General features: G+C 34.3%; 3 protein-coding genes across 5 annotated transcripts; 2 read left to right on the top strand and 1 right to left on the bottom strand.

The window, feature by feature from the left end:
* Positions 1 to 523: 523 nt before the first annotated feature.
* Positions 524 to 4,944, bottom strand: LOC102618735 (boron transporter 4-like). 3 transcript variants are annotated; one of them, XM_006465330.4, is made up of 14 exons: positions 4,777 to 4,944; positions 3,976 to 4,081; positions 3,791 to 3,873; positions 3,471 to 3,663; positions 3,241 to 3,379; positions 2,976 to 3,141; positions 2,712 to 2,878; positions 2,456 to 2,629; positions 2,272 to 2,367; positions 2,068 to 2,184; positions 1,541 to 1,860; positions 1,056 to 1,335; positions 825 to 962; positions 524 to 698 (listed from the first exon to the last, which is right to left on the bottom strand). In XM_006465330.4, the coding sequence occupies exons 2-14, from the start codon at positions 4,077 to 4,079 to the stop codon at positions 642 to 644; spliced, it is 2,034 nt and encodes a 677-aa protein (XP_006465393.2). In that variant the 5' UTR covers positions 4,080 to 4,081; positions 4,777 to 4,944; the 3' UTR covers positions 524 to 641. The 3 variants fall into 3 exon arrangements, with proteins under 3 accessions (XP_006465393.2, XP_052299869.1, XP_052299870.1); XM_052443909.1 differs by having other exon boundaries at positions 3,976 to 4,115; positions 4,777 to 4,940; XM_052443910.1 differs by having other exon boundaries at positions 3,976 to 4,107; positions 4,777 to 4,939.
* A 7,146-nt stretch (positions 4,945 to 12,090) lies between these two features.
* LOC102619037 (uncharacterized) lies at positions 12,091 to 17,384 on the top strand. Its single transcript, XM_006465331.4, has 7 exons — positions 12,091 to 12,920; positions 13,572 to 13,707; positions 14,031 to 14,112; positions 15,191 to 15,366; positions 16,190 to 16,327; positions 16,410 to 16,549; positions 16,948 to 17,384. Exons 1-7 carry the CDS (start codon positions 12,803 to 12,805, stop codon positions 17,208 to 17,210), a joined length of 1,053 nt encoding a protein of 350 aa, XP_006465394.2. The 5' UTR covers positions 12,091 to 12,802; the 3' UTR covers positions 17,211 to 17,384.
* A 646-nt stretch (positions 17,385 to 18,030) lies between these two features.
* LOC102620198 (probable histone H2A variant 3) lies at positions 18,031 to 20,443 on the top strand. Its single transcript, XM_006465336.4, has 2 exons — positions 18,031 to 18,320; positions 19,919 to 20,443. The coding sequence occupies exons 1-2, from the start codon at positions 18,210 to 18,212 to the stop codon at positions 20,213 to 20,215; spliced, it is 408 nt and encodes a 135-aa protein (XP_006465399.1). The 5' UTR covers positions 18,031 to 18,209; the 3' UTR covers positions 20,216 to 20,443.
* The last annotated feature ends 10 nt before the right edge of the window (positions 20,444 to 20,453 follow it).

The raw sequence follows: 20,453 nt of genomic DNA, 5'->3' as shown, positions 1-20,453 counted from the left end.
CGATTGAAAATTTCAGGCAACAGAAAGAACGACGACCAAAAAAGAGATGGTAGCTCTGTTATTCAATCATATGCGAGGGGACCATGATTTCTCCTCATATTTTGCTAAACAGCACAACAACGAAAGTCTCTATCAACATTAGCAACAGCGGGCAACTGGCCTTGCGCAAGTTTCACAAATTTGGTCTTTTAATTTGGAGAATCACATGTTTTAATTTAGAGAATCACAGATTTGGTCTTGTGGCAGCAAAATTTTCGACATTTGTTTAGCCCGAAAAATGTTTCGTCAAGTCTCAATTGCTTCAAACTCAAGCAAAGACGCAGAATGCTGCTAAATTGCTCAAAACTCTTTTTATTTTTTTAATTTTCACTTTTCTTTGTACGTTAAGGAAGTACAGAGCTACAAAATCCATGGTCAGCATCGTGGCATTTTTGATTGCCGAACCCATTGTTAATCTATAAGTATCTAATCTATACTAAAACCCTTAAGATCTGCAATCAGCTGTTTTTCTCTAAATCATACATTGCATGAAACTTTCTTTACCATTTCTTTTCAATCCAATTTATAATGGCATTCTCTTCAACCTTCTTTTCATCTTAGTAAAGATACTTTCAATTCTTCTGTAACAGAATTTTCCTTTTCTATGGCGATCCGATGTATCTCTCTTGCTCTGATTGCACAATATCTTCCGGATAAACCTGCAAGAACACAATGTACAAAGCCTATAAGAATCAGCTTCCCAATCCATGAACATTTCTAAACAAAAAAAAAACATAATTTCATCTTGCTTGATCACAAAAGGAGAGAATACGAAGATGTCGTACCAGACCGGGTCTTTCCTCGCTGAAGCTCACATTTCTGACCTTCAACTCCCCTCGACTAGTAGTTAGCTCATCTAAAATCTCAGCATCACACATTTCCAGTTCTTCTTCCTTTTCGCAAAGGTGAGGCACTTCCTTATCCTGGTTAAAATTTCATATCTTGTTTTAGCTTTGCAAATTCATAGATAGGATTATTCAAGGTTTTGTATTGAAGATGGTTTGAAAATTGCTTACCCTGAAAGAAAGGCTAAGAGAACGCCATGGAGCACCACTGATTTCATCATATTCAGCAGCATCCAGCTCCTGCAAATGATGTGGAGGGAACAACTTGGGAAGGATATGCTGTCGGATGCTAATGAGAAGGAAGAATGGTACGGGGAACAAAATTCCAGCAACTGGAATCCATGTGACACCATAACAAACTAGGAAGTATACAAATTGGAAGAGAGTAAATATGACAATGTATTTGTATGGCACCAGCTCCACGAACGAAGCATGATCCTTTTCTAAGACCCTGCAATGATATGTCCAAAGTCATGGAAGGAATTAGTACAGCCTCAGGCAACTTCAATGTTTGTCATAATTCAGAAAGGTTGAACATTTGATCTAGAAATAAATTTTATCGGTGACTAATCCTGTTTCATGATATGAATAATTCCAATGCAAAATATTTATGTTCTCAAATGGGAATGCTATTGGAAAAAGAAGTTTAAACTCACTTGTACTGCCGGCCAGGGGTAATGAAGAGGAGGAGCATCCTTTCCCAGAACTGGTTACCAGGGAGACTGTCAATGGCCATGTAAGCGAAATAACCCCAGAGAACTGATGTTGGAATAAGCTTTATGGCAGGCATGGCGCATACAGATGCTGCCACTAAGAGCGACTGCAACAGATTGCTCACTCTTTGCTCATTGACTCGGACAGGCAAGTAAGCATCAATGTGCTTCTCAGGATCGAATTTCTCTTTGCTCTTCTCTCCTTCCTTTTCACCTTTCATAATTACCTCCTTCAGGTCTTCCAGTTCCTTAACTTCTGAAGTCTGCAGCAGAAACAAATCATGCCATTATAAAAGGACTATGTTTGGAACTAACACTGGAGAAATTCATCACTACATGCAGAAAGGCAGAGAAGTTATCTTCTTGTTTGATGGGATTAACAAACACTGGGGAACACCAAGTGATAATAGTGATGGAAACTAACCAAAATTGTGTTGTTTTTAAGCAGCAGTAGTGACTGGAGGACTTACAACAGGACTGCTTTCCATTTCTATGAACACAGCTTGCATTTTTCCGTAAATTTCAGAATTGCTAGCATTCTGCTTTATGCTTTCCTTGGCACTCTTCACCATCTTCTTTTTCATGAACTAGAAATCACATTTGAAGTTCATTAAGTATCTGATACCTTGTCAATGATTTATGACAATTTTCTCTTAAAACTTCTGTAAACAAACCTGTCTTTTGAGAACAGCAAGGCTCTTGGTGTGCATAGGAGATTGTGGAAGGACTCCATTGGAAGGCGGCAGGCCAATCAATCCACAAAGCAATGTCTAAAGGCAATTGTTAATAAGAGAACATGAGTGCCAAAGAAATAAAATAAGAAAACAAAAATCAGATGTATATATTAGCATTGCATACCATGAATCCGAGCAACAAGATGTCATAGTGGTATGCAGAAGGCTTTTTAAGATTGAATTCCTTCTGTTGTGCCAACTGTGATGCAACACTATGGTCGAAAAAGTAAAGTCCTGCTATCATCACAGCAGGAATAAAGGCAGCAAAGATGTAAGCCAGAGGGACCTTCCCCATATCCTGCAATTTGAATTCATGTAAGTGCTAAAACATTTGATTACTTTAAAAAGTTTCCCCAAAAATTTCAGAAAATATGGTTTACTTTCATTACGCTCCAATGTTCTAAAGATCCAGCTTCCCAAGGGAGAGGACTGAAGAGCCTTCTGGGAACTCCTGATGGAACTTTGCTTGGTACACTGAACGACAATGCTGTCCATACAACAACCATTAAAGGAACCCCATAGTCTGCAACGAAGCTCCTGAGCCACCCTGTAAAGCAAAAAAAAAAAATCAGTTTCTGAACTTTGAACTATTTATTTAACAATAAAAATCAAAATGCTCCAAATTTGCTTCACAAATCACAAACCTGTGCCATACCACCAGAACCTTCCTTTTCTGCTCTTTAAAGCAGTATATACCAGACCAAAAGTGAATATGATTCCTAGTAATCCATTTGTGTAAAGCCATTGAAATTGATACTTGTCCAAGTTGGAGTCTTCATCCTTGGGAATCTTAAACTCGGTCACCATCCCCTATCAGTTAAACATTCTGCCACAAGTTAAGCATCAGATATATCACAAAGTTTTGCTTTTAGAATCAATTGATTCTGTTTTATGCAGTTCAGTAGTTACCTTGATAGCCTGTTGAATGAATAAAACTGCAATCAACATGCCGAAAAGTTCGCCTGCAATCCTTGTAAATCGATTGATAAGATCACCAGCGTTGAATATTGCCAGAAGAAACAGGATAAGAGCTGTCCATACACAAACCCTGCAAAACCAAACAGTACCTCAATGTCAAAAACCAACATTATCTATGCAATTCCTTTTAGAAACCGGCATTTAAGGTTGATTTCCACTACCATCCAGCCCAAGCCAGGTAGATTTTCTGTCCCAAATCTTCTCTATCCTTGGCAAAGTTGTACAAATAAGTGTACATTATAACAGTTGGTTCGGCAACTCCTAAAATCAAAAGCGGTTGCCCTCCAACTATTGAGTGTATAATACCACAAAGAGCTGTGGAAGCTAAAGTCTCCACTGTGCTCAAGCTTCCATCTACAAAAGTTAAAACACTTTCAAAATCATTGCAAATGCTGATTCACATATAAGATAGTCAGCATACAACAAGTTCTGAAGTAAATAATTAATATCTTGGAAACTATATGGAGGAAGTGTTTATAACCTGTATCTCTACTGAGTTGCTCGCCGAAGGCAATAACAGGAAGAGCAGAAGCAAAGAAGATGTAAGTTGTTGGAGCCAATATCCTGCCACAGCCATATAGAAACATCTACATAAGCCACAATTTGTATAAAAGTGTATGGTATGCAATTTTAACCCTTGGTGAAGGTCTAAAATATAGAAAATACCCAAATCCTGAACTGATACCACTGATCCAATCTTCCTTGTAACATGAAACTCTTCCCCTAACATCATTAGCAATTCCTCTGAATGGGGATTTGATGTTCTCCATTTCTGATACAATTGAATACTGCAACAATCTGGATAACTTGGAGATAGGGAAACATAATATACCCAATGAAGATGATGAAACAGGGAATGATTTAGAACAGAGCAACCATATTAGGCACATTGATAAATCAAAATACAGAAAAGAAAATGTGTCAAGGCTAGTTGTTCAAATGAAACTATTGGTTACAGATACCAGCAATGAAATTAATTATTTTGTTCAGAAAAATTATCCTCACATTTATTTAATTTTCTGATTAACCAAACACAACCTTACTCAAACCTAAATTTTCCCGTTTATTTGCTGAGAAAACAAAGTTCTGCAAGAAGTGAACAAAAAAAAAAAAAAGCACGGCACTAATTATCTTCTTTCCTTAGAAACAAACAGAAAGAGGGAAAGAATAATAAACACTATATTAAAGAATCAGGAATCTCATTAGTTTCATGAAATTTTCTTGGGAAACAATCAAAACTTTTTCCGAGAAAAAATCTTCCTTTATTCCAGAAAAAGAAACCCCATGTTCCATTTTTCAAGAGAAAACACTTTCATTATAACTTGTAACACGCCATTAAAATCAGAAGTTACACAACATAACATGCAGTTAGATACATATATAAAACGTCACGCACATGCAAATAAAAATATAATGCATGTGTTTTGTGTTAACATATAATGAGAGAAAAGTGAATAAGAGATTTACCAAATTGAAGGCGGCGGCGGAGGAGACTTGCCGGAATATTTGCCGGACTTTTCACTGATAATTGACAAACTTTCAGTGTGTGTAATTTTATTTTCTCTTCTTCAATGGGGTCGCTTCTCTTAACTTTGTCAAAGTCCCACACAACACGCAGACATGCACTCACACACACACACACACACACACACACACACAACATACAAGTCTTTAAAAGAGACCCGCCAGACGTAGATGGGGTAGTTTGGTAATTTCGTATAAGGAAAATTACAAGGTTTATATTGGGGGGTCAGGCTTAGGTGGCATCTTTAGAGTGGTGCCGGTTGTAAACCTTGGAAGATTTCTCCATGCAGTCCGAGGCCAGCATACGTGATCCATTAAGGTGATTGCTGAATGTGCGCCGTTAATTTCATGATTTTGCCAAGTAAATTTGCTTGAGAGTTTCCATTAAATTTATATGCAATTTTAAAGATAGAGTTATAAATTTTTGTACAAATTAATATGACATAAATTCATTAGTATGGTAAAAATATAAAATAACAAAAGGAAATCATGTAAATTAAGAGATATTCAATCTAACACTAATTAAATTATGACATATCAATTTATACAAAATAAATTTATAAAAAAATTATATCTTAATTATTACTCGACATATAAATATAAATAAGCAAGAATCCATCCGTATCAGTTTTAGCTACCACACACCTTCTTGCAAAAATTGTTTTGAAGGAAATTCCATCAAAGATTATTGGTGCTCGAGAATTTGATCCATCTAATCAACTGACTTGTTTCGTATTGTCATAAAAGAATGAATTTTTTTCGTTGGAGATATTTATTTATAGAAATTAACATAAATAAATGGTTTAACTATTAACACAAAAAAAAAACACTTAATGGGTTCTTTATAGGGAAAAGTATTTTTTTTTTCTATATTTAGAAGTTCCTAATACACACCATTAATAATCTAAGGAAAAACTTTGATTAATAAAAAAGTAGATGGAAGACTTCCTTATTTGAGCTCAAAAACAAAGGTTGTTGAAGTCAGGACTAACGAAGAATAGTTAGGTCATATACAGCTCTCATCTTAAAAATTGAATGTTAGTTAATATTTATCACACAAAAGGGAGAATAGAATGTGAAAGCTGGCACTAAGATCTAAATAATGATAATAATTTGTTACCAATTAACATTTTATGGGTTGGTTTATTTTTCATTTATTTTCTATCATTTTTACATAATAAATAATGTTAGGGATCCCAACACTCGAGTCTTAACTTCAGTCTCAACACCATGTGTCACTCATCTATTAAATAATGAATTTCATAACTTATAAAATTACTTAACCATCATCCAATAAATAAATATCATAGAATTAAATGTTGGAATGTCTATGATTATTTAATGTTAAGAATGCACCTATGACCTAACCGATTGACACATTTGCCAATTCAAAGTTTGAACCTCATCTTTAGTTAAAAGTAAAATTTTCTTTACAAGTTTCGGAAGATTTTCTTGATCTTTAATTAGATTCTTGTTTCTACTTTAGATGGAATATGAGCATATTGATAAATCATCTCAAATTTTTGCCATCTTTAAGAAATAGAATTCAGTATGCCATTAATTATTCAAAGAAAGTAATATGAATTTTCCAACTTAATTGTATATCAGGGGTAAAATAATCTGTCAATCTTAGTTGGCTCGATCATATCATAAATGCTTAAAGTATTTTGTTTTGAAAATGGTGAAATCATATGCACATTAGTTGCATCTACTTATAATTTAATTTCAATTGTGATATAAAAGCAGCTGGTTTAGTCTCAAGACGTACTTAGTATTTTCAAAGCATATCTACAAACAAATGAAACATTTTAACTATTCGTACAAATCGAATTGTGACGTTAATTAATTTATAAGATAATATTATATCAATTTTTCTTTATTTGTTGTCAAGTTCAAAATTTTCTTCTGCTAGACACGACATTTATGTACGTATAATATACCCATAAGGCCGTAAATCTTTTATTAATATTTAAAACTACATATTGTGCATAACTTTTAAGCCTCCAGAGAATTCGAAATATAATTAATCATCACATGATGCAATCTAATCTACCAAACAATAAAATAAAATGAAAGCGAAAAGTTATCAACTTTTAATTTCCACTACAAAATTAAATTATTATTTCTTGGTTTAATTAATAAATTAACGGATTAGCTGACGACATGGTCAAGCTTCTTCACTGTCCACTCGAATTTCGGGATCACAAAAATGGATTCATATTTCTATATTCAATTTTATATTTACATTTTATTAATCAATTATCTACCGCATCTTAAATAAACTCAAATGAACTTTTTATTATTATTTATACTTGCATTTTATCTTTATAATATATTTTTTTTAATTTAAAAAATTCTTCATATCTATTAATGGATTCTTTGCTGATCTGATCTTGTTTGTTTCCTGTCGAGAGAGAACTTTAATGCTACTGCAAACATATTACATGTGAAATTTATTTTTGGAGAAATTTTTGGCATCCTGTTAAGACGGTGTTGAACATTAATTCCAAAGGCAATTTCAACCACTTGCAATGTGTAAATAGCCTTTGGCTTTCTTATTTTAAGTGATTTTCAGTCATACAAAATCGACCTCATAGACTTATTTCTTCTACCGAAATTGTGTTTGCTTACGAAGACTATTTGCGTGCGTGCGTGCACTGCATTTGCATGTAGAAATTATGAAACATTTCGTGTCAAAACTGCCGTGCCAATGACTCCCTTTGTATTAATTCAAAGATTTTAGTTCACTTTCTACCATATTGAATATTGAGAAAAATACGATCCAAAATTGGTCCTCACAGACGGTTAGACTCTAACATCTTTGAAAATAGATAGTTAGATTTTTATTATTTTTGAAACGTACATTCAAAACCATTTCATATATTTGAAAAAAGATAAAAAAAACATTGATATATTATTATCCCCAAAAGAGTAATAATCATCTCTATTCAAATGAAGTCGATCACTAATACCATGCCTAATTCTAAAATCAATATGCATAAAATATATCTAGTTGTTTATTGAAACAAATGTTACGAGTCTAATTGATGTGTATTGCGTAACTTTAATTGAATTCATTAGTTTAATTATTATTACTATTTTTCTTTTACGGTTATAAACATCTAATATGCATAAAATATAGGGTCAACAAGTAAGATAAATCAAATTTACTTTTACAAACCTAATCATCATCCTTTTATTTTTCTCCATTGACACGCATGTACTTCAATTCAGTGGCAACTCCTTCATAAATTAGGCAATGATAGTGAAGTTTCAATTCGCTGCCTTCAAGTTGGACTCGGACCATCACAGATTTCAACATCACCCTAAACCGAAGCATACGATATTTAAGTTCTCGTGGTCTTTAGCGAAAAAACATATGGGAATTGATTTTTTAGTCATACGTGGCGTGCAGCAGTACATGAAAAAACAAAAAAATTAAGGGTAATTTTTAAAAATCTCCCCTGAGGTTTGGGTTTGTTGTAAGTAGATGGCGAGAATCTGTTTATTTGTAAAAAAACTTCTACCGTCAGTTAATTTTAACATTGACCGTTAGTTAACTGTGCAAAGACAATATTGCCCTTAACCATAGTTTGTAGACTAACATAACTATAAAAAAAAACTAAAATTGTTGGCGCGAAAAGCACAAACCCTATTTTTTGATAATTTTATCTTTGTCAATTCTAAAGATTTACAATATCATAGGTAAAAATTATGACTATTTCATTTTTAAGTTTTTAATTTTATCTTTCTTGTAGGAACTTTAAGGAAATATCAATAATTTAAAGAGGATTTTTCAAGTTTTTAATTTTATTTTTTTTGTAGGAACTTTAAGAAAATATCAATAATTTAAAGAGGGTAAAATAACTAATAATTTTGGTTTTTTTTTTTAGCTATTTCCGTCTACAAACTATTATTAAGGGTAATATTGTCTTTGCATACTCAACTAACGGTCAATATTAAAATTAACTGACGGTAGGGGATTTTTTACAAATAAATCAATTCTCGCCATCTACTTGCAACAAGCTCAAACCTCAGGGGAGGTTTTTAAAAATTACCCAAAAAATTAATATTTTTCAAGAAAATGATAGCTGGCCTCATGTATAGAATCTCTCCAGATTCGGACTTGAGAAATTGTGTGTTGCTCAATTGAAATCACAGAAAAATAAATTTGTTTAGAATCGTGCGCGCAATTGAGAAGTTTCAGCAAATCAGCATACGAAGTTTGCTATCGAGAATGGGAAAATCACCAAACTCTTTTCTTTCTTCCTCATATTTTGCTCATTTAATTTCTTAATTTAGGAGTTGCCCTCTTCAGTTGATAAGATTTGAAAATTAAAAAAAAAATGTTTGGTCGCTTCTAATTTGTCTTCGTTCCGACCCCATTGAACCCAAATCCCAATTCTCCAGTAGACTTTTTTTAAAAAAAAACTGATTAAGCATCATGTTGTTGTATTATACAAATATTTACAACTGTTATGACAACAAATCATTACACTGATATTTACAATCAGATATGTAACTATGACTTACATTATTATATTTTTAATTCTATGAAGTACATGCCCAGACAAATAACCCTCACAGAAGAGAGATGTCTCTACTCCTCTCGCATTTCGTAAGAGAGAAAAACTTTTTAAATAATCTCCACATAATTATGTTTTATTGAAGGAGGTTGAGTCCATGGGGACTCAAACCATTGCCCTCATAATCATGCTTAACTTTAAGGATAATGATTCATCATTGGACTAAAGCTCAAGCGACCTAGTAGACTTAAAATATGAATTGTGCTAAAGTTTTTGACAATTAATTTTATCGTATATTAGTGGGGAGACCTAACAAATTTCGTTATGCTCCACTATGTTCTAACCCTATGTTAATTAATTGGCATCTAAATTTGGTTTAAGTATGATTGGAAGATTCCATGGAGGGCGTGATTGAGTAAAGCTTGTAGAATGAGCCCGAACCTTCTGTCCGTGGCCAATAATTGCTTTCCACTTGAAATCAAACAAACAAAAATGGAAAACAAAAAGCGGAATTGCAATGAAGATTTCGTTTCTTTTCTCTAAGAATCTCCAACCATTCGTTTGTTTCCCTAACTGTATCTGGCCCTCACACCCTTTCTTTTTCAGACGTGAGTGATTCTTTACTTTGTTAGATTAATTTTATATTAATCTAAAATATTTGGGGCCACACATGAAATAAATAAAATGTGTGTGCTATTATTAAATAAGCCAAGAATTAAGTGATCTATTTGAAGTTAATTAAATGATTGAGGGTATAATTGTTGTGGATTAAATGCATAGATATCAAAATTTAATCATCACTTTAATGAGGGGCTGAAGTGATAATTATCATAAATAGAAAAAAAAAAGAAGAGGTTATGGTGTTTATAACAGTAAAAGAGGGGCTGAAGTGATAATTATCATAAATCAACAGTAAAAGAGGGGTCTTACCGTTTATCATCACTTAGAACCATAACCCTCTTTTACTGAAGTGATTAGAACCATAACCCTCTTTTATCATCACTTCAGCCCCTTTTTTTTCTTTTACTGTTTCCCAAGTCTTCAGAGGGGTCTTAATAGAACCACTCAAGTCAAACTCTTTCAAAATTTCATGGGCCACAGGAAACATCATACAGATTCTTAAAGCCCGTTGGAACTCGAGACAGCATTTCTTCATTGTTCCGATGCCATGCCGCGCCATGATAAATAATATTTTAAGTAGCTTATATAAACATCTTAAGAATATTTCATGTATAACAATAATAAATTAGCGACAATTACATTATGAGTAAAAATATCTTTGTTTAGTTAACTATAAATTTAAGCCTAATTACTATTTGTTGATAAAAATAAAAAATTAATAAAAATAACCTTAATATTAGTTATTCCCAAGGGTCCTACGGGATAAAAATTTTGTCTCATCTAGTAAAGTGTACTACAGTCTAGAGTATGAGACGGGGAAGATGGGGTAGGGATATTGTCTATCCTGGTTCATCTCAGTTTTGGCAAGAATTATTTGTAATAAATTTTATCATCCTCTCTATTACCATTTAAATCACTTTAAAATTACCAAATAAATATATTTATTTTTAAAAAAATTACCATATAAACATATCCTCCACAAACAGCGTAGTTAGGAGTGGCATTTCATATTTGATTTGCAAAATTTATTTCAATTCAAAAATTTATTATTGATTTGGTTCATTTTTTTAAATCAAAACTAAACCCTCGTACTACTCCTCTCGGTTAATTAATTTAAATCAGATCTAAAATGATTTGAAAAACTTAATTGTTCAAGGAATAAATAAAGAAATTAAAATCAAACGTCACGTGTCAATAAAGGGACTTTAGTGGCTGGAAATTAATTTCTTGGGGTACTTGACTTGCACTGAGAACACCCTCTAGATAAACTGATATGCGGGGTATACCCTAGGAGAATCAAAGAATTGATGAAGGTACCAAAAAATGGCCATCAAGTGCACTATCTTAGTCGCCCAAAAGGAATATTTGATTTTATGGAATCAAATCAAATAGACTTTGTCAGAAAAAAGAGAAACAACCGGCCGTAAAAATTAGCAAAAATCAGAAGTAGTCCTCAAAGTACAGTGGTCCTTAGCTGCCATAACCGTCACTGTGTAGACAACTTCTGCAAAAAGAATCTTGGACCACATGCAGTCTACGTAATGTGCACTAAATGACTACACCCGTCTAAAACTGCCTTTTTGCTCTCCAAGCATATTCATAATAGCTAGAAAACCACCATAATAATAAAAGGGCATAAAAAATCTCGGTAAGGATAATAAAAGTCTCCAATAAAAATGTGCCACGAGTAAGGCATCCATGCTATGCTATATAAAGATCAAAAATGTTTTATCTCTCTCTCATGATCTTATACACTCATATTCTCTAAGTTTTATCACCAACACACACACAAAACCAAGGGGCTGAGATCTTCTTCAACCTCCAGCCACCACTCTTCCAAGGACTTACATGGTCTCATCACCTAAAAAGCTCAAGTAGCTGACTCACTAGTACTTTAGTACCGCTAAGCTAGAATCAATGCTTATGTTAGGTTTGGGCGTTTGATTCATGTTTTTTAGTGAATTTTAGGTTAAAGGACAAATAGGTAAAATCGCACCAAAAACCATGAATTTGTTTCGAGGGGTTTAGGGTACCTCACTGACTTATGGTGTATAGACAAATTTAGGCTTACAAAAGAGCTAATGAAGAGGAGGTTTTAGATGGCAGCAACGAGGGGGTTTGGACGAGAATTGGAAATCTTGAAGGGAAAGCCTTCTAATTTGCAAAACAAAGAAAATCAACTATGCCTAAGAATTATCAAATTAAAGTTTACATGATACTCGCCATAACCTGTCTTGCTTTATCAAAGTTGCAGTTTACCGGGAAAAGTCAGCTTCCAAAGAAGAGAAAAAAAAATATACTCCCACACAAATACAAAAATACTCAGAACCTTCAATTTTACCAATTTTAAGCCTTCTCATTCATGTTCTAGAAATTATATTAAATAAATAAATAAAAACAAATTGCCCCACTATAAAAGGGACCAGGCGCTTGCCTCAATATCTTCGCTGCTCAGTTGGCCCTTGATACACAGTTCTGTTCTTGTCTTCTCTTTTTATCCAGTTTTATAAACATAAACATTATTTCAATTTCGTAGCGTCGGCAATCAAAATTTATTGGCCTCACTAAAAGTACCAAAAAAAAAAAAATTCTTTCAATCCCCTAAAACCTGGGTTTCTTCCCAGTTACATTTAAAAAAATTAACAAAAAATGACATTTCTTGTTATATAAACTGTGAATTAATCTTGAATTTGAAGCTGACCCAGTTTTGTTCAAGGTATAAAATAAGTAACCAAAAAAAAAACTGTATCTTGAATTTTTGATCTATAGATTGTTTTGATAAATTTTATAAAGATCTTTCATTTCGGTTGATTTTTTGAGAAATGGACAAGAGAAAAGTGGCAGTGCCATTAGTCTGCCACGGGCACTCACGGCCAGTGGTCGATTTATTTTACAGTCCGATCACTCCTGATGGGTTCTTTCTTGTCAGTGCTAGCAAGGGTACGACGCTGTTTTTGCTTAACTTCTCTTTATTTATTTGTTAACTGATGATGCGCTTATGTATGTAGCTGAATGTTGAACGTCTATTTTTTTAATATAGTTCCATGATTTTGAGCTGGATTTTCTTTAATTCTTCATTTTGCTGATCATTTTATTATTTAGTGATTTAATATTTTTGTAGTGGATTTGATATTCGGTTGTACTTTTGCTATGTTCATCTGGGTCCACTGTCCGATCATAACTTAATCTTGTGGGTTGGTTCTTATTGAATAGTCAGTTAGTGAAAATGATTGACTCCGGTTTGATTTTCATTTGATGGCTGTTTATTGCAGACCATGGATTATTTGGTTATGTAATGGTGAATTGGAATATTTTTTAATAGTCTTTTAGTGATCGTTTATCATTGTAGGCGGTTTCCGCTGAACATTCATAATGCAATGACTTTATAATATTGGTAGCATTGATATGTATTCAATCATGTTTTATGAGCTTAGCTAGATAGTGTATAGCAATTATGGGCTATGTGCTGATTTGGGGCTGTGATTTTACTTTGTTGAGTTTATTCATGAGAAACCGTGCTACATATCAATGACCGTGAATGTATTCTGCAGTTTCAAAACTCTGTTTGATTATATGATGTTCTAAATGTAGATTCTAGTCCAATGTTGAGAAATGGGGAGACTGGGGATTGGATTGGTACCTTTGAAGGACATAAAGGTGCAGTGTGGAGTTGCTGCCTGGATGCTAATGCTTTATTTTCTGCATCTGGCTCGGCAGATTTTACTGCGTAAGTAGTTGAGCATTTCTTGTCAACATACTGTTTACCTTGTATATTTATGAATTGAAGTAGTTATTTGGCTTCCTTGGGAAAAATGCTTACTTGGGCTGCCTAACATTTGGTATCATAATAAGATTATGAAGTTTCACGAGGTGACAATGACTTGCATTCGAGAAAAATATATTTGTACGAAGTATAGAACTCTGAAGTGAATGGTTACTCGGCAAATCATTGTTAGTTAGCTCTGACCTAATTGAAAATCCTTAATTTTTTAGATAATTCATCTGATGGTTTATTGTTCCTATGTTTTATGCTCCTCTTATCTTTTGCAGGAAATTATGGGATGCATTGACTGGGGACGAAAAACACTCCTTTGAACACAAGCATATTGTCCGAGCATGTGCTTTTTCGGAGGTAAATTTTGAGTTTGGCAATTCTGCCTTTTCTGGACTGCATGCTATTTGATAATTTCTAGATAGGAAGTTTTCTTCTTGATCTACCCATAAACATGTATCTTGTGCATTTGGCATATTCTTTGAAGTGAGGAATGCAGAACATTTTTTTCCAGTGAATGCCTGCTCTTCTTTTAATTAATTTTAAAGGTTTGTGGAGTACCCAAGTTCTTGTGTGTGATTGAGTGGCTAAACATATTTAAGTCAGCTGATTTTTCCGCACGTTTGATTTTCTGTGTAATAAGACGGTAGATTTTGAATTTCTGCAAATGCAATCATGTCATGTACATCATCCTTGTGGATCTAGTCTTCTTCCAGACAGATTCATGTCCACGTTGTAGGCTTGGTGTCAACTTTTCCCTTGCACTTTGGTATGCTAGGTCTAGGCCATTATTTTTCTAGAAATATTGTCAAAACTTGGATTCTGGTTTCTGACTCTTTCGAATGTCCTTTTGGCCTCCTTGACTTTTCTTTGACTATTTATTTATTTTTTTAATTACATGAGACTATTGCTCAGATTACAACTCATATTACATGAGATTACTACTGATAATTACAATCAGATAATTATTGAGACCAGTTTACATTAAATTTTATATAGCACTGTCTAGATTTTACCATCTCTAACGCCTACTCCACCCGCATTCCGTAAAGGAGAAGACTGACTCCACCCATTTAATTATTTCATAATTGAGGAAGGAAGTTAAACCTCTATAATTGCTCTTATGGGGGGGGGGGGGGGTTCAAACACTTGCTCCACACATTGTGAGAGCAAGTGTTCTCCCACTGGGCTAAAGGCCTATTGGTTCTTTGATTATTCATTTATTTTAACAGCATGACAGGCTTTGAACATTGATGTTTGTCTTCTTACCTTTTTTTTTTTTTTAAATCTTGTTCATCTGTTCCTGTCCTCTGTGCTTTTGTTCTTTCTTTATCTTGTTTATCTTACACATGAATTCTTTGAGCCTGGACTCCGAAAATCTGTTTCCAACAATTATTTACTTAGCCTGCTGCATGCTATAAGTTAATTCTTTTCACAGGACACACATCTTTTACTCACTGGGGGGTTTGAGAAAATTCTTCGAATATTTGATTTGAATCGTCCAGATGCATCTCCAAGAGAAGTTGGCAATTCTTCTGGTTCAATTAGAACCGTTGCATGGCTTCACAGTGACCAGACAATACTAAGTTCCTGCACTGATAGCGGTGGTGTGAGGTACGAAGAGTAATTAAATGCTTCAGGTTAAAATCTTCAAGAGAAAACAAAAGTAATCATTCAGGATGACCCAATATCATGTTGAGTTCTTTGATTAGTTGAATTGGAATGTCTGGGTATTTTCCATGAGATTACAGTTACAGTTTATAATGCTTCTAACACAAATATGAGATGAATGAGTTGGTACTTGACAAGGAGCCACTTCAGATATGAAGTGAGTCTACATGCGATGCTGAATATGTAATATTTTTATGTGCTAGTTCTGTGAACTCAATTAAACATCCTCATTATTTGTGAAATTTCGGAAATGTTTTCATTATGGCACTGTATTCAGAGTTATAACTTCTGTTAAATACGTGGCAGAATCTAAGATGATAAAAATCTTGAATCCGGCTTCCTCCCAGTTATATGTTCACAAGTCTCATGTGATGGAGTTGTTAATGCCTTTGGCCTTCTGAATGCACGTATAATCTCTATATGTTAATTAGGAGGTAAGCAAACAATGTTAATCAAAATTATCATGTCCTAACCAGGCTCTCTTCAAATTCCTGATATGCTAATAGTATTGGACACATATCTTGTTCATCTCCAGAGATGCATGTTTCGAGCTTGAATCTTTTGTACCTTAAACCTTATTCTCTTTGACTGGGTTCATGGTTTAGGTTTTAACCTTATTTTCATTATCATCATTTTGGTTGAAGTTAATTATTATCCCTTCGTGATTTTGAAGTATACTAGTATTCACATTTGCATTGATCTTCTGTAAAGTTTTCTTTACTTTGGAATCATTTCACTTAGTCGTTGCTTTGTGGCATCTTTATAGGTTATGGGATGCTAGAAGTGGCAAAATTGTCCAAACTCTTGAGACCAAGTCACCTGTTACCAGTGCTGAAGTGAGTCGGGATGGTCGCTACATAACTACAGCTGATGGTTCTAGTGTTAAGTTTTGGGATGCAAATCAGTAAGTTCTAATTGGATAGTTTTGTCACTCCTACTAATATGGCAGACATCGCTGATATAGTTCTTTCCCGTATATTCCTCAGTTTCGGATTGGTAAAGAGCTACAATATGCCATGCAATACAGAGTCAGCTTCATTGGAACCAAAACTTGGCAATATATTCATTGCTGGAGGAGAAGATATGTGGGTTCATGTATTTGATTTCCATACCGGAGAACAGATCGGTTAGTTCCTCTGCATTTGTAGGATTGTAGAATAATGGTTTTATGCCTATAGCAGATATTTCTCACTCTCCATTGCTTTGTGCCTTTTCAAACTGATCTAACTTACAATATTCTTTTGTTGCATCATGACATGGATTATTAATAGCCATAACATCCAGCTGATATTTGAGCACTGGGATAAATGTGCATTCTGATGCCTTTTTCATTATTCTGGCCTTCTTAGGCTAGTTCAAGCTAAAGATAGGCGCATCCGTTCTGGGCCTCTTCCTCTTTTTTGGGCTTCTTCCTCCTTCGTCTTTGATTGCACATTATTGAAGAACATAAATTTATTAATCCAAATGAATAAACAAGATTACCATGGATTGAGTCCAAACTAAGAAGCCTCATCTTGAATGCAGGATGCAACAAAGGTCACCATGGTCCTGTCCACTGCGTGCGGTTTTCACCTGGAGGAGAATCCTATGCTTCAGGATCAGAAGATGGCACAATTAGAATATGGCAGACGAACCCTCCAAATCACGAAGAGAATCATTCAGGCACTGGGAATGCTCAAACTGGGAAACTAAAAGCTTCAACTGATGAGGTTACCCGCAAAATTGAGGGCTTTCATATAAACAAAGAAGGAAAGGCCGAAGAAAAGCAGAAGATTGCAAATGCATAACCCAGTTCTTAAAGTTTTTTCATTGGAAATGTTTGGTGTGATTTGTACTCTGCTCTTGGGTAACAAGTTGAAGGCAAGAGGGAGCTTTTTGTGGTGACTGTCATGCGGATATGTAATGGACTCTTCTGCCCTTTTCAATTTGTTTGCTATTATCTGAAAGGATATTTCACCGGACTTTTTTTTTTTTTTTAAAAGCCTTTTCATCTTCTGGTCGGCTAATTTCGTATAATCTGCAACCTCTAAGAAAGACAAAGGGTATTCTTGTTAAGTGGGTGGTTGATGAATATATATTCTGCAGAAATTTAACTGGTTGCTTGATGTACAGAAGTTTACTTTTACAGTAGTCCTCCAGTGTGTGTTGTGGACTGGAGGTAGATTTCTTTCGAAATATTTTGGGCTCAAAAGTTCGGACCGTACATGAGCATGACATAATTGATTCAGGATTAAGGAGGTTTCGATAAGTGTTTTATTGTAAATATGAACAGATTGTGACCACGACTCCCCTGTAAGTGGTGGATTAAATGGTATATCAAAAATCAAAATTGTAAAGAGAACAAAGAATTAAAATTAGAATATCAATTATAATCTGTAATGCACGTAAAAAAAAAAAAAAAACCAAAATAATTTTGAATTTATAAAATTTTGATGGAAAGAAGTAAAGACGGGCCTAGTCATGGGCCTGAGCCAGAGCAAGTTCGAAATTGATTCGAAATCAAATTCAGGTCCAATACAAGGTAGTAGTAATAACGAACAAATAATAAGGGTAGTTCCGTCAAAAAGGGCGATACAATAACATTGACAAGTCAAGATCTAGATTCTTCCAACTCAAAGCCGCCACCCGCAGTCACTCGCTCTCTCTCTCACACACAAAAATCTCAAACGCTCGCTTAGCTTTATCTCTTTCTTTCCTCTCCGATAATTTTCATCTCAGAAAAAATTAAAAATAATTAAATAAATAATTAATTAATTTAAAAGAAGCTGTAGAAATTAGGCGGGAAAATGTCGGGCAAAGGAGCCAAAGGACTGATAACAGGCAAAACCACCATTAACAACAACAAGGATAAGGACAAGAAGAAACCCGTCTCCCGTTCTTCTCGTGCTGGTCTTCAGGTTTCTCTTTATTTTCCTCTTCAATTTTAATTTTCTTTTCATAATTATTAGCGTAACTCTCGTTTGATTTTATATTTGTGCTTGTAAATGATTTTATAATTAGTCAGATTATTTTCATTTATAATTATTTCGATGATTTTTTTACCGGGTAATTTTGTCGTTTTTGTGGGGTCTACTTGGTGACTTTTGTGTGTTCGGCTATGTTTTCGAAATATTCGACTGTTATTGATTCGGAATAAAACGCTGCTGGAGTCTCCTTAGTGAAACAGATATTAGGATTTTATTTTTATTTTTTTAAAAAAATCTGTTTTTTTTGGGGGGTGGGGGGTACGCAATGTCTGGTAATTTAGTTATAGCTTTTTAGTATTTACTAATTATTAATAATTTTTCTACATCTCAATCATAATAATAATAATAATAATAATTCTACATCCAAGTTGTTTCTTGATTCATGACTGCTGAGGCTGTAAGGTCCGGCTGTAGCATCCAGTTCTTGGTTTTCTATTTAAAAAAATTGCCTTTAAAAAAAAATTTAAAAGCTTAAGTTTCTGAGCCGATGTTATAGATTGAGAAATCAAGATTAAAGGGAATGATTTGTGCTTGCTTAGGTATAGTTGATATTAGGAATAAAGTGTGCGCAAATTAGCTGCAACATTACAATGAGTATAGATTCAAGATCCCCTGTAATGCAATAGGCTATTTGAAGGGGGGTTGGTTACTATAGTAAGGTTTCTGTTTTTGAGCATTGCATTTCTTAGTCCTCTCTTATATCTTGTCTGATTCATATGTAGCATATTTTTTTTTAGTGGATATGCAACGTCGGGTTTGTTTGGAAATTGTTGATCATCCCCCCCCACCCCCCCAACAAAAAAAAAAAAAAAAAAAAACACCAGTATCCCACGGAAAGGTCGAAAGAAGCTTAGGGTGACATACGTTAGATTATGTTTTAGCTCGAGTTTGTTGAGGTTGTTGATAATGACTGCTGCTTTATATGATTTGGGATCATTTTGGAAAAATAGGCTTGGAGGTGATTTCACCACTTCTGGGGTGTTGTTTATTTCAAATTTTGATGGTGAAGGCGTGTTGTTCTTATGCCTGTATTAGTTGGCTTTGTGTAATAAATTACTTATTTTTGCTGGAGTAGTTTGAGCATCACTTGCAGTTTGATTCCTGCACTTATATCTAATATCTTGAATGATTTTCTTTTATAGCTTTATGATAGATTTCTTAGTGAGTCCATTATAAATGCCGTTAAGAGTAAAGAAAATATTTAATGCTTTTTGTAAAGTGGTAAAACTTTTGACATGGTTTTGATTGACCAATGGCATCTCTGTTTGAGCTATTTGAATGTTGACTGTTCTTACGAGCTGGTTGTTGAGCCTGATAATTTTTTTTTTTTTTTTTAACTTTTGTTTCCAATGGGTGTATTTGTTATGGCAGAAGTTAGTTGCAGTAATGTTTCCAGATTTGTAGCCTTTATCATGTCAAGGCACAGTAGGTGCCCTATTCAAGATGTGCTCAAACAGGATTACGCAGATTTCCTGAATTTCCTTCAGTTGTTTCGTATTGTATAAGTCAGTTACATTTGTTCCTTGCAGTTCCCAGTGGGAAGGGTCCATCGTCTGCTAAAGGAAAGGGCTGCTGCTCACGGAAGGGTTGGTGCAACAGCTGCTGTTTATACAGCAGCCATTTTGGAGTATCTAACTGCCGAAGTGTTGGAGTTGGCAGGGAATGCTAGCAAGGATTTGAAGGTCAAACGTATTACTCCAAGGCATTTGCAGCTTGCTATCCGAGGAGATGAAGAACTTGACACTCTCATTAAAGGAACCATAGCCGGTGGAGGAGTTATTCCTCATATCCACAAGTCCCTCATCAATAAATCCTCCAAAGAGTAGTTCGTGACACCATCATCCTCTCGGCTTTGTTTATGTGTGTACTTTTAGCTGTGCTGAAATATCTAAATGAGAAATGATGCCAGAGATGTGTTAATGCTAGGAATCTGCATTCTTCAATCTTCATTTCATGCAGCGACGAATTGTGGTGCTTGTTTTTCGCATGTTGGTATTTAACTGTTACTGTTTAATTTTTAAATAATTTTAGGAGATCTGTTTCTTTGTTTTCAATTCGAATATA

This window comes from Citrus sinensis, chromosome 7, assembly GCF_022201045.2.
Source record: "Citrus sinensis cultivar Valencia sweet orange chromosome 7, DVS_A1.0, whole genome shotgun sequence".
Classification (NCBI taxonomy): domain Eukaryota; kingdom Viridiplantae; phylum Streptophyta; class Magnoliopsida; order Sapindales; family Rutaceae; genus Citrus; species Citrus sinensis.
Note: the sequence above shows the minus strand (reverse complement) of the source record. Positions and strands in the feature narration are given on the sequence as shown.

Excerpts from the sequence above, each read along its gene's own strand:
- LOC102618735 (XM_006465330.4), bottom strand. The coding sequence starts at position 4,079 with ATGGAGAACATCAAATCCCCATTCAGAGGAATTGCTAATGATGTTAGG. Across the intron at positions 963-1,055 it reads CTCTTAGCCTTTCTTTCAGG|GATAAGGAAGTGCCTCACCT; the intron begins GTAAGCAATTTT and ends AATTTTAACCAG. Across the intron at positions 699-824 it reads GCGAGGAAAGACCCGGTCTG|GTTTATCCGGAAGATATTGT; the intron begins GTACGACATCTT and ends GTGTTCTTGCAG.
- LOC102619037 (XM_006465331.4), top strand. The coding sequence starts at position 12,803 with ATGGACAAGAGAAAAGTGGCAGTGCCATTAGTCTGCCACGGGCACTCA. Across the intron at positions 16,328-16,409 it reads AAGTTTTGGGATGCAAATCA|TTTCGGATTGGTAAAGAGCT; the intron begins GTAAGTTCTAAT and ends TATATTCCTCAG. Across the intron at positions 16,550-16,947 it reads CCATACCGGAGAACAGATCG|GATGCAACAAAGGTCACCAT; the intron begins GTTAGTTCCTCT and ends TCTTGAATGCAG.
- LOC102620198 (XM_006465336.4), top strand. The coding sequence starts at position 18,210 with ATGTCGGGCAAAGGAGCCAAAGGACTGATAACAGGCAAAACCACCATT. Across the intron at positions 18,321-19,918 it reads CTTCTCGTGCTGGTCTTCAG|TTCCCAGTGGGAAGGGTCCA; the intron begins GTTTCTCTTTAT and ends TGTTCCTTGCAG.